Below are 19,380 nucleotides of genomic sequence, written 5' to 3' on the forward strand. Positions count from 1 at the left end.
ATGAATCTTTCTTGAATTTTGCAGCGCTTCAAGAGTACATCGCCTATTCCAGAGGACACAATTAAACAGATAAGGCAGGAGTGGACCACTTATCTTCTGCAAAGATGGAGTTAGGAATAGTTTTATTTCTTGTTGAACATTGTTTAGTTTTAGTTTAAGTTTTATGTTGATAGTTTTGGTAGTGGATTGAACTCCACATTAAGTAGAACTTTGTTTATATGAAACACATATTTATATTATGGTTTAATCCTTTTCGACATCCCTATTTATGTACGAATGTCTCAATTGGGTCCTCGTTTTTTAAAGTGTATCAAAATGGTCCTTAATTTTGAAAATTGATATCAATTGAGTCCTTTCCGTTAAGTTGGCTGGACGGCGTTAAAAAAATTGATGAGTGGATGCTGAGATGACGAACGAACGCTCGTCCACCAGCGAACGAACGCTCGTCCACCAACGAACGAACGCTCGTCCACCAGAGAACGAATGCTCGTCGACCTCTTACTGTTGGACGACCGTTCGTTCCACACTGGACGACCGTTCGTTCGGTGGTCGACGAGCGTTCGTTCGCTGATGGACGAGCGTTCGTTTGCTGGTGGACGAGCGTTCGTTCGTCATCTCAGCATCCACTCATCAATTTTTTTAACGCCGTCCAGCCAACTTAACGGAAAGGACTCAATTGATATCAATTTTCAAAATTAAGGACCATTTTGATACGCTTTAGAAAACAAGGACCCATCTGAGACATTCGTACATAAATAGGGATGTCGAAAAGGATTAAACCTTATATTATTGCAAAATTGTTCTGGGACATTTTTCTGCTTTTCAGGTGTGGTTTTATTGAAAAAATAAATTAATTTTTTAAAAAAATATGCCCAGTAGACGTCTGTTAGTGCACAGTCGGATGTCTATAGACGTTCGGCAGTGCACAAACGGACGTCCAACCCCCCAGCCCCTACCACAAATAATTCAGCCAGGTAAACGTCGAGGGAGGGAGGAGCCGGACGTCTATATAGACGTCCGGCCTGACACAGCGGACATCTAGGCCGGACGTCTATACAGACGTCCGGCCTGGCACAACGGACGTCTGAGTAACGTCACAACCCACAAAGACGTCGGGGGAACGTCGGACGTCAAAAGGCCAAAAGAACGGACGTCTAAAGCCCTTTCTGCACTAATGATATCGTAATATTAGGTTTAATCATTATTTATTTATGTTGATTTTTCTTAATCTCTATCTTATTTCTTGTCTCAATTGGATTATTAGATGATGTGAAAAATAAATGCAATTGGTTCCTGTCATTAAATTGAGTTAATTGAGTTTAAATTGAGTTGAGTTGAGGTTAATTCATTAATTGACGTGACACATAGTATACTTAGAATATGTTAGATTAAAAATTCAAGAAATATGTTTCTGAAAATTGAATTTAAGAATCACGAAATTAGGGTTCTTGAATACCAAATTGGGAACGACATTGGAGAGGGTTCGAGATTGGAGACGCAACAAATTTAGGATTCACAAAGTGTTCGACATCGCGCCATCTTTGCACCACCGTGGACCACCATGGATAAATCGTGACAGCCATCGCAAAACAAAGTATCTGCTCTTCTCTTGCGCAATGCAACCTCGCACCATTAAATCTCCAAAAACCTGCAGCGAACTCAGCCAAGCCACGAACCACCTGCATCTCATCTTCCCAAATTGCAAACTCCATGGAACTTGCAACCAAATAAATCATGAACCCTAAATTGCACAGAAATCTTTAATCTCAAATCGTAAACTAAGACACAAATCGAGCTGCTTCATGGCCACCACCATCACAACAACACGTAAGCCAAAAAAACGCAAAACCCTAATTTTGTCCAAAGAAGAAATTGTGCCTCCTTCGCCGTAGCGATAATCGCGTAGATCTTCTTCAGTCAACTCATGCTGCCATGAAATCCAAAACGTTAAGGCCACCTTGCTTGAATCCACTAGTACGGTACAATAGATACCTCGCTCAATCTCTCTCCAATCCTAATTTGAAATGTTAAAACCCAAATTCCATGATTCTTAATTTCAATTTTTATCAAAAACTTATTTATTTAATTGTTATGACTCATTTGCACTTATTTTTCTCATTTAGAGACCCAATTGAGACAAAAAATAAAAAATAACCTATTTGAAAAAATTCAACAAAAATAAAAACTATCAAAATGATTAAAGCTGAAAATTATTATAAATATATATTTATTTTACAATATAATAGCTCATTTTCTCAATTAGTCCATTATTTCATATATATTTTATTTTCTAAACACGGTCATCAAATTGGAAAAGGTCAAGAATGATAAATTTGTTGACTTTCCTAGTTATTTTCTTAAAAATCATATATTTTTTTATAGTTATTTTGACGGAAAAATTTTTTTACGAAAAAGTCCATGTATAATAAACTACTTAAGAAATGATATAGTTTCCCCTTAAATAAGTTTTAAGTTCTTAATATATGAAACCACTTTTATTTTGAGTACCTAATTTTTTTTTTTAAATTAAGTTCCCTAATAAGTAAATATTTTGGTTTAAGTTTTATTTTTTTTCTTATATTACTTGTATATATATTAATCATATCCTTAAAACCATTTTAAAGCTATTATTCTCCTAGCCTTCTTACTTTATTTAAGATGTGAAGGGAGGGGTTATATTTTGAATGTAAACCATGAATTAAACAAAAAGTAAACAGATATAAAAGATATTAAATCTGAACTGCTAAAATAATTTATCTTATTATAATGAAGAACTTTTACAAAGGTAACATGTAATGGATAATTAAGACACTGCAAGGAACTACAAATAACACGACACAGCCATCTCCATGAGAATCTGGAGTACTTCAATCATCAAGTTATTTTCTTGGTCGAAATCTGTTCATTTCACAACCTGAAAGGGTTCAAAGCATGGTTCCCATCAAGCCCCTTAGCAAAATGGTGAGCCATGATCTCTCCTATGGAAGTGTTCCTATAGATTGGTGGGTTTTCCTTCGATAATAACTCTTTAATTGGACCATAAACCTTTGTTATACCTTTTTCTAGATCATGTGAATTACTTGAAAAGAAGGCAGCTACTGAAACTCTTGGCCCTCCACGGTTTGCCAAGACCCGGTGATAAACACTCGAAAACTTGTCGTTTGTTATAAGCTGAAACCAAAGGTATCAAATTAACAAATATAATCCTCACAAACCCTGTAATTAACAGGTTCATTGCATTCTAAGCACATCTATAACTAGAAAATAAAGCATCGTTTTCCCAGGTTAATTATAAGTCAACAATAGTCCTACAAAAACAACTATCTTGATTTTATTTCAGGTCATTCAAGACTGTCATAAAAAGATTTTTTTAATTTGTTTAAACCTCCCATATCTTAAGAACTATCAACCTACTGAAAATGTTTGCTACCACAGCATACTTACTTGCATAACATCTCCTACGTTTACAACAAGACCTCGATCCACAGGAAGAACATTTAACCATTGATTGTCATGAAGAATCTGAAGACCACCCAGTTGGTCTTGTAGAAGTATTGTGATGAAGGCCGTATCAGTGTGGGTGGTGGTGCCCAAAGTTAATTCAGGTTCAGGACAAGGTGGATAGTAATGGCCCTGAATGAAAAGTCCTTCTGCACAATTCAAGTCTTTGAGATAAGATGGATTAAGGCCAAGAGCCTCTGACAACAACTCAAAAATTGTACAACCCAGTGTCATTGCTTCCTTCGAATATTCAGTAATTATGTCTCTGCAAGTACATGGAAAATGTATCAGTAGTTCAAGAAAACAAGTCTATAAAAACCATTTATCAGAATTTTATGATTTTACAACTTCAATTACCTCAAAACTATTTCTGCTTTCCAACATATGCAGCTTGATACTAAACTAAGAATACAGAGAAAAAGGGCAACCTTAAACCACTGAAAAATCTAAAATTTGTGTTAGTTCAATACCTAAACACTTCAGGCAATTCCTCTGGTGTGGGAGGATTGGGAGCCATAGAACATCCAACTGTATCTCTCCAGTTAGCAAATTTGTCCTTGTAGAGGCTGGTGTTGGAATAATACAGAAATTTGTGCTTCAAATCTCGAGAGTAAAACTGTTTCCTTACTTCAGGATCTTGTTCATGAAACCTTTTGATTCCATCAATCATCCCATCCATAACTGGAATTGGAATTCCATGATTGATCACTTGAAAAAAACCCCACTCCTGGCATGCACTGCGAATTTTTGTGACAGCTTCTTTTCGCAGAGCAGGGTTGGTGTGTATGTTTTGCAGGTCTATGAGAGGAACACTCAATTTTGAGTCAGTGGCTATGTTTTCAGTTATGTCAATACCAGAATGGAACATACGAGGAACTTTTTTTATCCCAGAATCTACAAGACCTCTGACCCCAGTTTTTGTCTCATCAAATGCTTTGATTTCAGCTTTTCTGTCATAATCGGAATCCATGGCTGCTACTATCTGGTTTGTGCTTTTCACCTCCATACTGCTAAAAAAAATATAAGAAACAAGAGAATGTTAAGGTCAACCAAAATCCCAAATACCCCTTAGGGAAAGAAACCAATGATCATGGACTAAATGGCAGTTTCTCTTGTACTCTACCCTATTGAAAAGGGAGCATTTTAATATAAGAATAAAACCTATCGTTTTCAGATATACTAAAAACGTGATATTTTGTTGCGGATTATAACGCACCACGTCAAACAACTCTTATCCTTGTGCTACAGTACCTTTAACAAATAGATCTAATTCTTCCAAGATTTCTTTTGATTTTGTATCCTTTTTTTTTTTTATATAGATTTCATGATAAAAAACTTGGAAATGTAATTTATTTATCATTTTTGGATTTAATAGTATTTATAAAAATAATTCATTCTTTTGTAATAAAAATTTCTAATATAAAATATTGTAACTAATAAAACAATTATTATATATATTTTTTTCTAAATATAACTGAGGATACGACAACTCTACAATCGTGACTCCATGACTACAACTACTAATGGAGGAGATGGGAGAAAGCGCATGAAGAAATAATATAATATTAATACACAACCAAAGGTATAAATAATAATAAAATTTAAATTTATCCATAATAAACTTGATTTTTTTTCTTTTTTGTTTATAATTTTTTTTTCTCTTTCTGTCATGAGATTACATCTTTATTCAATTTAATAAGTTTTATTATATTTCTTTTTTCTACAAACATTATCTTCTTTGTTTACTGTGAATTTCATGACAGTGACATTGCACCTTTGATTAAAATGTGAGTCTTCATTTATTTTCTTTTCTTTAAGAGATGATTATCTTCTTTTATACTCTTTACATTTCTAGCCAAATACTCCCTCACCAAATCAAAAGCAAATCTTCTTCATGTGAATTTTGAATAATTTTATGTTGTTAGCATATTTCATTATACAAGGTTTATTTTCCAATTAGACTTTATAATTTTGCTTTTACTATTGAGCAATATTTAACAAATTTTGAGTAATCTCGAGAATATAAGTCTTAAAAATTAAGTTACCACCTGAATGAGTTCCAATTGAAAATGTTAGTGTATTTTTCATAATAATAACTTGTTTTTCATTTCCACAATTCTTACTTTAAAAATACTTGGTTTGTTAGCTATTTCTTAATGATTTTGAGATTTTGCATACCTTTTTCACATGTCGTGATTGACCATATTATGACATTTTTCATATGGTATCTACCAACACTTGTTGTCTTGCAATCGACACAAGATTAGAAAATATGTGTGTTATTGTATTTGTTTATTTTATTGAGTATTTCTTAATTGTCTCAAACTCTTTCATCTTTTGCAACTTAAAATCCCTTACATAAGCAAACAAGGATAACTTCACCTTTAACTTTATTTCCTTTTGCATTTTGATTCGAGTCATGGTGGTATTTTTAGGCAACAATTGTCATCTTCCTCCGTAACTGATTTCTCATAAATCTAGCCCCTCTATATAAATTTGCATTCCTGACACCCATAGATCATAATTTTCACCATTAAAAAGTAAAATAACAAACATATTTTCTTCCATTTTACAATCCGCACAAAAACAATAACTATTAATATCACTTTCAACCAAAAATCTCAATATAATAATTTATGAATTTTTTTTCTTATATGATATTTAACTTTATTATTTTTACTCAATGTTGAATTTAGACTCACTTAGATTATTTTCAATAATTTTTTTCAAAATTAAGTCCTCTTATATGGCAGATGAGTATATTTCCCTTCAAATGTTACATGACTTAAGAGTTCTTTCTGTTCAAGAAAACATTCATTACGAAGAGATCACATAACCTCTACCTCGTTCAAAAAATAAAATAAAAATACACGTTTAAAACCAAAGTCGTGCTTTAAAGAACAATTTCATCATTTTAAAATCGTGTTTTTAAACAATTTACCTATAGCGTAATTTTTAAAAATTCACTCATTTTCATTAATTCTACACAATTTTCCATCCCTCCATCTTTCATATATATATATATATATATATATATATATATATATATATATATATATATATATATATATATATATATATATATATATATGGGGTTTGCTAACGCGCGTACGCCTATTTTTCAGTTGGTACGTTTTAGCAATGTGTACCGAATCAAAAATACCTTTATATATTATGGATTCCAAGTTTTAAGGTCAAGGGTATTTTAATAATTTTCATTCTCAAAACTTAAAAAAAAAAAAAGAAACCCCCGAAACCCTTACTCACCTCTCTCATTCCTCTCAATCCTTTCTCTTTCATCTCTCTCACTCTAACCTTTTCTCTGTCATTCCTACTGTAGCCCCAATTGAAAAAAAATCAGAAACACATGCCTTTAAAAAATTTTCCTTTGTAAAGAGTTGAGTCATCACCTTCAAGGCAAAGGTTCATTCAAGATCTCTTCAATTCCACCATCTTCACTAACCTCTCTAATTTCATCATCTTCACCTCCAGGCCAATTACCAATTATTTCGGATGTCATGCTTGTGAAAATTAGATAAAATTATATACGACAAAAATTATAAAATGAAAACTCATTATAAAGTCATTTTTTGTAAGAAATTGTTTAACAACTGAGTGTTTCTGATTTTTCTCCAGGCCAATTACCAATTCCTTTGATGTCATTATGCTTGTAAAAATTAGATAAAATTAGATAAGACAAAAATTATAAAATAAAAACTCATTATAAAATCATTTTTTGTAAGAAATTGTTTAACAGCGAGTATTTCTGATTTTTGTCCAGGTCAATTACCAATTCCTTTATGCTTGTGAAAATTGGATAAAATTAGATAAGACAAAAATTATAAGATGAAAACTCATTATAAAATCATTTTTTTGTAAGATTGTTTAACAGCAAGTGTTTCTGATTTTTTCAATTGGGGCTAGAGGGATGACAGGATGACAGAGAAAAGATTGGAGTGAGAAAGAGAGAAAAGAAAGGGTTGAGAGGAATGAGAGAGGTGAGTAAGGGTTTGGGGGTTTCTTTTTTTTTAGTTTTGAGAATGAAAATTATTAAAATACCCTTAACCTTAAAACTTAGAATCCATAATATATAAGGATATTTTTGTCTACTAAAACCCGATACACATATATATATATATATATATATATATATAGGGGTTTGCTAACGCGCGTACGCCTGTTTTTCAGTTGGTACATTTTAGCAATGTGTACCGGATTTTAGTAGACAAAAATATCCTTATATATTATGGATTCCAAGTTTTAAGGTTAAGGATATTTTAATAATTTTCATTTTCAAAACTTAAAAAAAAAAAGAAACCCCTCAAACCCTTACTCACCTCTCTCATTCCTCTCAATCCTTTCTCTTTCATCTCTCTCACTCCAACCTTTTCTCTGTCATCCCTACTGTAGCCCCAATTGAAAAAAATCAGAAACACATGCCTTTAAAAAATTTTCCTTTGTAAAGAGTTGAGTCATTGACATATTCACATTCACCTTCAAGGCAAAGGTTCATTCAAGATCTCTTCAATTTCACCATCTTCACTAACCTCTCTAATTTCATCATCTGTATTTGTTGAATCATCATCTCTAAAAAAAACCCCTCCAGGCCAATTACCAATTCTTTCTGATGTCATTATGCTTGTGAAAATTAGATAAAATTATATACGACAAAAATTATAAAATGAAAACTCATTATAAAGTCAATTTTTTATAAGAAATTGTTTAACAACTGAGTGTTTCTGATTTTTTTCCAGGCCAATTACCAATTCCTATGCTTGTGAAAATTAGATAAAATTAGATAAGACAAAAATTATAAAATAAAAACTCATTATAAAATCATTTTTTGTAAGAAATTGTTTAACAGCAAGTATTTCTGAATTTTTTCCAAGTCAATTACCAATTCCTTTATGCTTGTGAAAATTGGATAAAATTACATAAGACAAAAATTATAAGATGAAAACTCATTATAAAATCATTTTTTTGTAAGATTGTTTAACAACAAGTGTTTTTGATTTTTTGAATTGGGGCTACAGTGGGAATGACAGAGAAAAGATTGGAGTGAGAAAGATGAAAGAGAAAGGGTTGAGAGGAATGAGAGAGGTGAGTAAGGGTTTGGGGGTTTCTTTTTTTTCTTAGTTTTGAGAATGAAAATTATTAAAATACCCTTATCCTTAAAACTTAGAATCCATGATATATAAGGATATTTTTGTCTACTAAAACCCGGTACACATTGCTAAAATGTACCAACTGAAAAACAGACGTACGCGCGTTAGCAAACCCCATATATATATATATATATATATATATATATATATATATATATATATATTATATCTGCGTCATTTATATAAGGGTTAAATATGTTTTTAATCCCTATACTATCAAACGATTTTGGTTTTAGTCCCTCTTTTAAAGTAAGGTACATTTTAGTCTTCCTCCTTAAGAAAACTTTGATTTTAATCCTCCAAAATTAACACCGTTGGATCGCTTGATAGGGACTAAAAACATATTTAACTCTTTATATAAATATACGTAACATTATGTTTTCAAAATAATTAATATAAAATGAGAACTTTCCTCTAAATTTGAAGTTTAATTTTCACTTATAATCAATGTAAAATTTTAATAAATAGATGTTTATATATATGAAGAGAAAAATTATATTTTATTAGTTTGACTAGTTATTTAAAATTAAATTATTTACAATAAATACATAAGTCTAAGACTTAAAAGAAACTTTGTTGTGCCTTACTATATTATATAAGTCATATATATGATTCATAAGAAAGTTATTTATCTATCACTTTCTTGTGGAACATGGAACACGCGTTTTAATTGTGACTTATATAATTTTGTAGGTAAGAGACTGACTTTCGCTTTAAGCGTAGCAATGGGGTTGTCCTTTACTTTTCATTCTATAATGCATATAGTAGTGTCTTATCAATAACCACCAATAAATAAAGTTTTTATTTTTAATATTATTATTATTATTATTATTTGTAATTATTTATATAATAAATATTCTTTATTATATCAATATTATATCGTTATATTTTTTATTGAGGGTTCAAAACGACTAATTACAGTAAAAATATTTATCAATTTATTAATAGATTAAATTAACAAACTTTAATTTCATAACTTATAAATTATTTGTATTTCTTATATATATTTTTTCCTAGAAATACAAGTTTAAATTTAACTTTTTGTTTTATTTTAATTTTTTTTTCATAATCAACTTTTTATATTTATTAGTACTTAATAAAAAATTGATCTTTTAAGTTTTTCAAATGGTTAGTATCAATTGTTATTAGTTTAAAGTAACTTAATAATATTTACACATATATTTGTTAGAGTAATTATTGTATATTAACATAATATATATAGTCAAATAGTTTAACTATATTTCACACAAATATATACTCTACTATTATTTTATAATTTTTTAATTTTTTTAGCCAGTTAAAATAATGTTTTTTTAATAGTCATCACATGTTTAATATGATAGATCAATTATAAACTATAATCTAAAGTATCTAAAGTATCTAAAGTATCAACTTACAGTTATCTAAAAACAATTATAAATTTTAAACTTTCTATACAACAGTCTAAAAAGAAGTTATGTACAATACCGCTCTAAAGAAACTATACTGCAGCATTGCTTCCATCAAGTGCTTGCTCCAGTGAAACCTCCTCTCCCTTTGCTCACACCCACAAGATGATCATCGCAAAGAAAACAACACCGCAACATACAAAACACAAGCACAAACAAAAGAAAAAGGGTAAGCTAGATTACAACAATTTATGATATGTATTAACACGATATTAACATTCACACAACAACCCTAGTAAATCAAACCAAACAACCACTTGTTATGCATGAAGGCCCTTTTTACTTGACCATCTGGATTAGTATGAATATGTAGCTATGACAATTTATTCATTTGTTGTGGTGAAACAGTTGACCCACCCCAAGATACCACACAAGGTTAGTCCATTATCACTCGCCTTAGGCTAAGGTAAAGCCCCAAGACTAGGACCTCCTACTATTCTCACGACATGCCTCACCCTTCTCTACTTGAGAATAGGTGACCATTAGAATGTCAAAATGAACTCCAAGACTGAGTTTCCCATATTCATACTTACAACACTTGTAACCACCATTGAGAAATTCCTCCTTGGAATTCTCATACATACCATTTTGGAACCATGATTGAAACTGTGTACTTTCCCTTTGGAATTACCATACATAGTATTGGTAATCACATAATCTCATAAACACTTACACATCATTCACACTGAATCAAAATGTAACTTCAAGCTATAAAGAAACAAGAATGGAAAGAATAAAACACCTCGTGGACTAGTCACTCAGTAACCAAGCTCGCTGGGCGACCATAGATCTTCTTTCGCTCAGCGACCTAGTTCGTTGTGCAAATATATAGACAGTGGACTAGACCCCTCAACCTTTTGCTCAACGATCCAACTCACCGTGCGAATAAACTAACATTAACCCAAGACCCTAACTTCTCGCTCAGCGACCCAGCTCACTGTGCGAATAAACTAACATTAATCCCAGACCCCAACCTCTCGCTCAGCGATCTAACTCATTGTGCGAATAAACAGACAATGGTCCAGATCCTCAATCACTCGCTCAACGACCCAACTCGCTAAGAGAATACAAAGACAGTGGTCTAGACCCCTCAACCACTCGCTCAGCGACCCAAGTCGCTAGGCGAACTCACAAACAGTGGTCCAGACCCTTAGCCTCTTCGCTGAGTGACTGCAGTCGCTTAGTGAGTCTGCATAATTCTGGAACACCAAAAATGCAGAATTTGCACCCTTAACCACCCTTGACCATTTAGATAAACTTTTCCCAACTTCTAACACTCCTAGGTCGTGTTATACACTCAATTATACTTAAACAATTGTATATAAACCATCCTAAACTTATTTTAAAGTGATTACTTACAAGATTAAATTCCAAAATCTACAAACCCTCACACTAGAGACCCAAATTGAATTCTACCATTTTTGGCAATATTTCAAGAAACTTAGAGACTTTAGCAAGTCCCATATGACTTACCAAGACTCTCCAAACTTATCATTTGAGCACAAAACTCCTAACTCAAGTTTTCACTAGTCCACTTCCTCAAAAAGTAGTTATAAACTAAGTTAAACTATTCCTACTCATCACCATACATTCTTATCACAAATTTCTCTCATTCTAGGGACTTGAACAACTCACAAAACACCTCATAATTGACCACAATTACATCAAACCAGATTTCTACTATTTTCTCACAACTACACTATGTATGACTTCATTTCTCCTTCCAAAACACTACTAAGATTTCTAAGTTTTAACATTAATTCAATACACCTCACAATACATATTCAAACATAATTATAACATAATAACATCCAATTACAAACAATTCATCATTCAATACACTTCATCATATCAGTTCATCTCCACATACTCAAAATATACCCAATTAATCAAGCTACATTTCACCTAAAATAGAACATTTATCCAAACAACTCATCATTCAAAGAATCTTCAAACATGCACAAATAATCATCAATTAAAGAAAACTCTAGCTTCCCTTACCTTCAGAAAACTTCTACAGCTCTAAAAATCTCCGACAGTTGCTTCTCCTATAAGGAATCTCTAGAAAAACCTACACATCACTGATTGGTGATTAGAAACCAACCTTAGATCCTCAATTGAACCAAGAATCAATGAAGAGAAACTCTCAACACATGCAAAACAGATTTCTTTTGCATGATCAAGTGTCAAGAAAAATACCAAGAAAAGGGTGAAACCTTACTTGCTCTAAACACCAAATTGATCGGATAAAAAGATAGACCTTGACGTCGTGATCATGATCATCAAATAGAGGACTTGAGATCAAGAACTCTTAGAAAGAAGTGAGAGAAAACGAAGAGAAAAAGTTTTAGAGAGATAGAGTGTTCTTAAAGTAATGAGACGAGTTTAGAAAATTCTATTTATATTATAAAGTTATTTTATAATAAAATACTCAGTCTCATTATTTTAATACACCTACCAACTCTAATACTCTATTTTCTAGGTTCTTACACAACATGTCTAATGTTTCTTCTAGATAATCTTGCAACGTCTTCTGCATCACACAAGCAAGTTCCACCATCTTTATTTTTATTTCTCAATAATTTGAGTTTCTAATGTTTCTTTTACCTTACAGAGACTTGACATCACATCAATTCTCCTAACTGAAATAAGTGTTCCATTGGAATGAGATTGCAAATACTAATTGATAATATTAGAACACAAGATTCTATGAATTAAAGACCTAAAAAATTCTAAAATTGCAACAAGTTCAATAATGGAAGAAACCTCAAGACTTTGTTAATTTAGAGAAAACACAAAAGAAGGATTAATATTATCTATCCGAATTAAGACTTTTCCTTCATAACTAACTATATTTATAGAGTAACTTAACTAATATAGGAACTGCTATTAGCTAGCTAATTTGGTAATAACTGCTTAACTAACAGTACGTATATATTAACGCAAAAAAGTTCCCTTTCCAACCATTAAACCATTTATTACAAATTTATCTAAAGAAAAATTATAATGTAACCCAACATCATACAATCCTTGTTAATCTCTGCATAACATACGTATTGTCTGTCTGTACATATAATCTAGCCACGGTCTTCTCTGCCACCTAATCAATTTCATTACTCATCTTTCATAGTCTTCTTTTGCTACCTACCATAGACTTCTGTAATACTAATTGTATTCACGGAACAAACTCTTTGACTTTCTTCAGACGACTCTGAATTAACCACGTTTTGCACCCGGATGAATGCAGGTTGACTTGGAGGAGGAAGAAAGACAACATCACTATTAAGCATAGAAACTACTGTAGCCATTGTGGGTCTGTCTGAAGCAAGTTCTTGTACACATAAAAGTCCTATGTGAATGAGCCTTAACATATCTTCATGATCATTAGGATCATATATTTCTGAATCTACTAAAGATAATATATTGCCTTCTTTCCACTGTGCCCAGGTCTGAAATGAAAACAAAAACAATTAGCTTTCAGCAAAGATTCCTATAATTGAGTTAGAAATTGTTGTGACTTACAAATCCTAGAAGGGTAAGAGAATGCTCATCATCATAAAAGCTTGTGTTTCTTCTTCCACTAACAATCTCTAGCAGCAAAACACCAAAGCTAAAGACATCCGATTTCTCTGAAAACAGTCCTTGCATTGCATATTCAGGGGACATGTAACCGCTGCATTCAAATGTCAACCGTGATTCTCCAATAATTTTCTTCAGATAATGGATAAAGAAAATATACTTACTATGTTCCAACAATCCTGTTAGTATTAGCATGATCTTCAGTTCTTCCAAAGATTCTAGCCATACCAAAGTCTGATATTTTTGGATTCAGTTCGTCATCTAACAAGATATTACTTGCCTTCAAATCTCTGTGTATAATTTTTAGTCTAGAGTCTCTGTGAAGATAAAGCAACCCTCGAGCTATTCCTTCTATTATGCAGCAGCGCTTCCTCCAATCTAGGAGTTTATGTTTTGTTGGATCTAAAAAGTAATGGCAGCATTGTATTCTTGTGAACATAACATTAAAAGATGAACAACGAAGCAGGGTCATCTAAACCACTGATTTGCATGCTTTTGAGAAAACTAACTGGTTATGAAATGATTGTTTACATCTTGAATATTTGTGTACTAAATAAAGAGAATCATAGAAGTACAGAATTGGATATTGGATATATAGACAAGTACTAGAGAAGGAATCATAGAACTAACCAAAAATAAGCACATCTAGACTTTTGTTTGGCATATATTCATATAGTAGCATCTTTTCGTCACCTTCAATACAGCATCCAAGAAGTCTTACAAGATTACGGTGCTGAAGCTTGGAAATCACGACTACTTCGTTCATGAATTCTTCTAGACCTTGCCCAGAGGCTCTAGAAAGTCTTTTAACTGCTATTTCTTGTCCATCTTGCAGTTTCCCCTGAAAAAAAATATAAAAAAAAATTCTGAGGACAACTATAAACACTTAATATGGATTCAAATATGATAACTTTGTTTCAAGGTACCATGTACACAGGACCAAAACCACCCTGGCCAAGTTTGTTGGACTGGTGGAAATTGTCTGTGGCTGTTGCAAGCTTTTCGAAATCAAACAGGAGCAGCTCCTGTAGTTTAACTCGTGACAGTTCTTCAAATACTTTGTTGCCTGTTTGTTCTAATGGTTCATCATTCTTGAAATATAAGAAACCTTTCTTGTCCCTTTTCATTGCTGATTTGATTTAGCAACATATTTTAGCCAGAGTGATAAAGAAAATGTAAGGTCAGCTCCTTTACCAGTAGAAACAAAACTAAATTATAGGCCAAATTCTGAAGATGGTGTCTTACCTGGGCGACCGGAAGTCCTCCTCCATATTACACATGCACAAGTGACAATGATCACCATTCCTATTATCACTGTTACTGTAATGATAATTGTTGTCTTTTTCCCTTCATATGTTAAGGAAAAATATTAAATCTAAAATATAGGGAATTCCGTACAAAAGAAGCTATGTTTAAAATGCCTGAGCAGACGTAACATACCATGTTCAAGTTCAGAAGGATCTACACGAACATACAGATAAAGTCCTCGATTTGAGAGTTGTTGGATGTCTAGTAGATTGTCATTCCAAAACATACAACCAATCCCATCATCGTGAGAATACGCAACACAAGAGCAATTTTTCAAGCATTGGCTTCGGCATGTCTCTGGCTCAGCACTAGACCATTCAGAAAAATCTGGAATTTTCACCTTTTGCAGTTCCAAAAATTGATCTTCATTTGTATCTATAGTTGTGTTTTGATCTTTGGCTCTTTCACACTGCAAAGATGTGCTCCTAAAACATCCACTAGTCCAGTTTTGTGCATCCCATTCCTCTTTGTTGTTTGGCTCAAACCCTTTCAAACAGCTGCATATTGCTGAGCCATGTGCATCACAGATTGCGAACGACCCGCATACACCATAAACATCACAATCCGATATTTTATTCGTCCACGAAACTTCTAGTTCTTGCTTCGTATCATCCCAATATTTTTGTTCAACTCTGCCTTGAGAATTCAGAACGAAGATTCCGAATTCAGATACACTTTCTGGGTTGTAAATGATTTCACCATCTACAACCGTAAAACTGTTTAGATATGCACTAGCCATCAGGTCTACCCCTGTAAAGATCCCACCACTCCAGGGACCACTGCGCCAGTATGGTCGAGTTTCATTCCAGATAAACACTTCAACGATTTTTCCGCGTTCAACAGCACCCACAGAGAAGCTCCCAACAGAGGGATCAGAAGGGCTCTTCCATGATGTAAGTCCTACTCCCCTACCTGTTCTATTGCTTGAAACTTTCATTTGGGGCAGTAATGTATTTGAAGGTTGCTGAAAACTATCCCATAAGCTGTTTCCCGTTGTGGTTTCTGTGAGTTCTAGCTTCCCCCCGTCTGAAAGCTGGGCACTCGTATTGGTAGATATGTTTGACACAGATGTTGACCAAATAACATGATTCTGTCCATTCAGCACCACAAGATTGCCATCTTCAGAAAAGGTAACAACTCCTGAAGAATCATTCAGTGATTGATTTCTGTTAGCAACCCATACGACTGTGGATTGAGGCTTCCACCAAATTCCAACGTATCGGTCTGAGGAATTTGGAGGGGTGAAGAACCCGAAAGTGAAGTTACCATCTTTGGAGCTTAGAGTTTCTAAGTCCTTGATGGATTGTGATGAAGTGATGCTTTCTGTGGCAATACCAACGTCCAACACATAAGAACACAGCATTAACAAAACAAAGAACAGGTTTGCATGGCTGCTGATACCCATTATTCCGATCATAGAATAAGATCTACTCCTAATATGAAGTCAATGGCAACTCCTCCTTTTTTGAAGTCAACGGCTACTCCTCCTTTTTTGACTCTTCCATCTTAAACTGAACTGTCTCCACCTCCGGACATGTCAAGGTGGGCCAACGCGATTTATTGGTTGACTTAAAAATTAATTAGTTTAAAGTAAAAAATTTGTAAACGACTTACCAAGAAGAGTTATTGAGATAAATGTGTTTATTTCAACAAGAAGGTTCTGTTTTCTCAATTTATATTATATATGTATTATAGTACAATAAAAGATATATTTCCACTCGACTATTTATTTCATAGTAATATAATAAAAAGGGTTGATCTGTTTCACTAAATATTAATATAAATACAATAGTTAAAATTAAAATGTTAATTTATAAACAATAAATAATTATAATAAAAAATTATATCAGTAGTGAAAATATAAGAAAAGATTGGTGTCACTTTCAGTTCAATTTGAACTCGTAAAACTGACAATTAGGTGAAACAGTTTAATTTAACTCACGTTTAAAAAACTAGATTAAATCTAAATTGGCTCCATTTGTAGTATATACCACAACTTTGAAATCTTAACAATCTCAAAGCAAATGCGAATTTCTAGCTTATTTCTAGGAAAGTTAATGGAACTAATATCAATCTTTCAATAAACAAATTTTGAACTCAATTAGTGTTTAAAATTAAAGGTTGCTCACAAATTTCCTCTCAATTATTAATATTTTAAATGGTTGTTGTATGTGAGTAATCTATTGAGGATGTAGATGATGGTAAGGATGAAAATGTAGAGGAGATGAGGATGAAGATGTACATGAGGATGAAGATGTAGATGACATTGGGACTTGTAAAGGAAATGTGAGAGAAGAAGAAGCTTGCACTCTAGTAGGTAAGTGTTCACGAACAACTGATAATGATTCCATGCATGATGTTCATGGCTTGTCTGACATTGAGTGGGTGTCAGATGAGTTAGATAGTGGTCCAGATAGTGAGGAGGATGATGATTCCATTCCGAAAACTTTGTTTTCCACATTTAGTATGCCTAATGGGAAGTAGGAACCTACTTCACTAACAAAAAGGAATTCACAGAGGCCATTAAGACTTCTGCACTGAGTAACGATAGAAATTTAAAATTCATTAAGAATGACAAGAAAATGGTTTCTGTAAAATGTTTGGGGGGAAATGGGAATTGCAAATGGTATGCTTATTGTGCCTATAAGTGTGGTGCCAAGTCATGATAGCTACGAAAAGTGATTGATGATCACAATCGTAGTAGAGATTTCAATGTCAAATTGATGACTTCGAAGTGGTTGAGTGATGTCAAATTTATGAATACCGAAAAACGACGCCACAAACTTGTTTAACAATTGGCAAGTGTGACCGAATCGTATCAAGTAATAAACTCGGTAAGACCAAGTATCGTTCTCCCAAAGGACTCACGGCCTAGTTTAGCTATATGATTTGTTGATTATTTAAGACTTAAGAGCAAATTGATTGTAGGTTTTAATACAAGAGACAATAATTAAATATGTATGCATGAATTTGATCAATGGAGAAAAACAGAATACAAACACTTCAATGAATTAAATGGATGAGTATGTTGTTGGGGTTACCAATTTCATCTTATCCACTCTCATATACTTTTAGGAATTCATCATTCTTATCATCAATGCTAATGCCACTCTCTAAATCACCTTGCAAGAAGGCCTATCCTTAATTATGAGTTCATACAATTCCTAGCATTCCTAGTAATTAGTTCTAAAGTGCAGGAGCTTAAAGGCAACCAATATGCTATTGGGAGAAATTTCCCGGATCTAGATTTCCCCGTACGTTCCCGTATCGACAAAATCAATAATCATGGCAATGAATGAGTTAAAGAAAGCAAGCAATAAGTAAAGAGGAAAAACCCTAACTAAAGATGAAAGAAATCATATATCTTAATATAAGACGTTAAAACACAAATTCCATATATGAGAGTTTCATAAGACTACATTGATTCCCCAACAACAATACAAGGTTTAGTTCACCATATTCATGGTGAAACTAGATGAACAATAATGAAAGAATGAAAGATAGAACCCTAGAAAGAGGAGAAGGTAGCCTGAGCATCCAAGATCTTCCTTCAAGGGGTGGAAAAGAGAGTGTTTGCTTCGTCTTTGCCAAAGATACAAACCCTAGGATGTCCTAAAGCTTATATACTATTCTAAAATTACAGAAAATTAGGCCCAAGCCCAAAATAGTGTCGCTCAGCGGTAAACTGCCGCTCAGCGGTAAGTGCGTGAGTTGTTTTCCTCCTCTCAGCGGCCTTTTCACCCCTCAGCGGAGCCAACGTGACTGCCTAAGTGTCGCTCAGCGGTAAACTACCGCTGAGCGGCAGTTGCGGCTTCTCCTTTTGCACTTTTTGATGTCTTTTCTGATTCCATCTCTATCCTTCTTCACTTCTTTCACCAAATTCACCTTAAAACCTGCATAAAACACTGAAATCAAGCATAAACCTGTGCAGCTCTCTTATTTCTAAAAATATACCCAAAAGCATGATTTCAAGCTAGTTTCTAAGTGTTAAAGGTTGCTTTTAGTATAAATTTTAAGCACGAAAATAACAGTTTTTCAACTGTTATCACAACCCCAAACTTAGAACTTTGCTTGTCCTCAAGCAAACAAGATGTAACTCAATCTTCTACCAATCTGTGTAATGGTTCACTCATTCAAAAATCCTCTTTTTAAGATAAGTAAAACTTCAATCAAACTCATGATAAAGATTTCAATCAAGATGTACACATGCTTTGGTGTTCACAAAGTCACTTAATATCCAACAAATGCTATTTTTCATGAATGATCAATCAACTAAGCATGGATGTTCATGTGCTCATGGAATATTTCCTCACTAGCTACAGTGTTTCACTCAAACACAAGTGTATAAGAGGTAATCACTCATTCACTCTACTATCACA

The 19,380-nt window shown here is 33.1% G+C and overlaps 2 protein-coding genes across 2 annotated transcripts; both read right to left on the reverse strand.

Annotated features, from left to right (window-relative positions):
- Positions 1 to 2,736: 2,736 nt before the first annotated feature.
- Positions 2,737 to 4,628, reverse strand: LOC124821190 (1-aminocyclopropane-1-carboxylate oxidase homolog 1-like). Its single transcript, XM_047293057.2, has 3 exons — positions 3,972 to 4,628; positions 3,445 to 3,766; positions 2,737 to 3,171 (listed from the first exon to the last, which is right to left on the reverse strand). The coding sequence occupies exons 1-3, from the start codon at positions 4,505 to 4,507 to the stop codon at positions 2,908 to 2,910; spliced, it is 1,122 nt and encodes a 373-aa protein (XP_047149013.1). The 5' UTR covers positions 4,508 to 4,628; the 3' UTR covers positions 2,737 to 2,907.
- Positions 4,629 to 13,051: 8,423 nt separating this feature from the next.
- LOC124821189 (G-type lectin S-receptor-like serine/threonine-protein kinase At1g11300) lies at positions 13,052 to 16,433 on the reverse strand. Its single transcript, XM_047293056.2, has 7 exons — positions 15,134 to 16,433; positions 14,939 to 15,040; positions 14,620 to 14,822; positions 14,324 to 14,534; positions 13,858 to 14,095; positions 13,637 to 13,787; positions 13,052 to 13,563 (listed from the first exon to the last, which is right to left on the reverse strand). The coding sequence occupies exons 1-7, from the start codon at positions 16,416 to 16,418 to the stop codon at positions 13,255 to 13,257; spliced, it is 2,499 nt and encodes an 832-aa protein (XP_047149012.2). The 5' UTR covers positions 16,419 to 16,433; the 3' UTR covers positions 13,052 to 13,254.
- Positions 16,434 to 19,380: the final 2,947 nt, after the last annotated feature.

Source organism: Vigna umbellata, chromosome 5 (assembly GCF_029865625.1).
Source record: "Vigna umbellata cultivar VRB3 chromosome 5, Vumbellata_1.0, whole genome shotgun sequence".
Lineage (NCBI taxonomy): Eukaryota > Viridiplantae > Streptophyta > Magnoliopsida > Fabales > Fabaceae > Vigna > Vigna umbellata.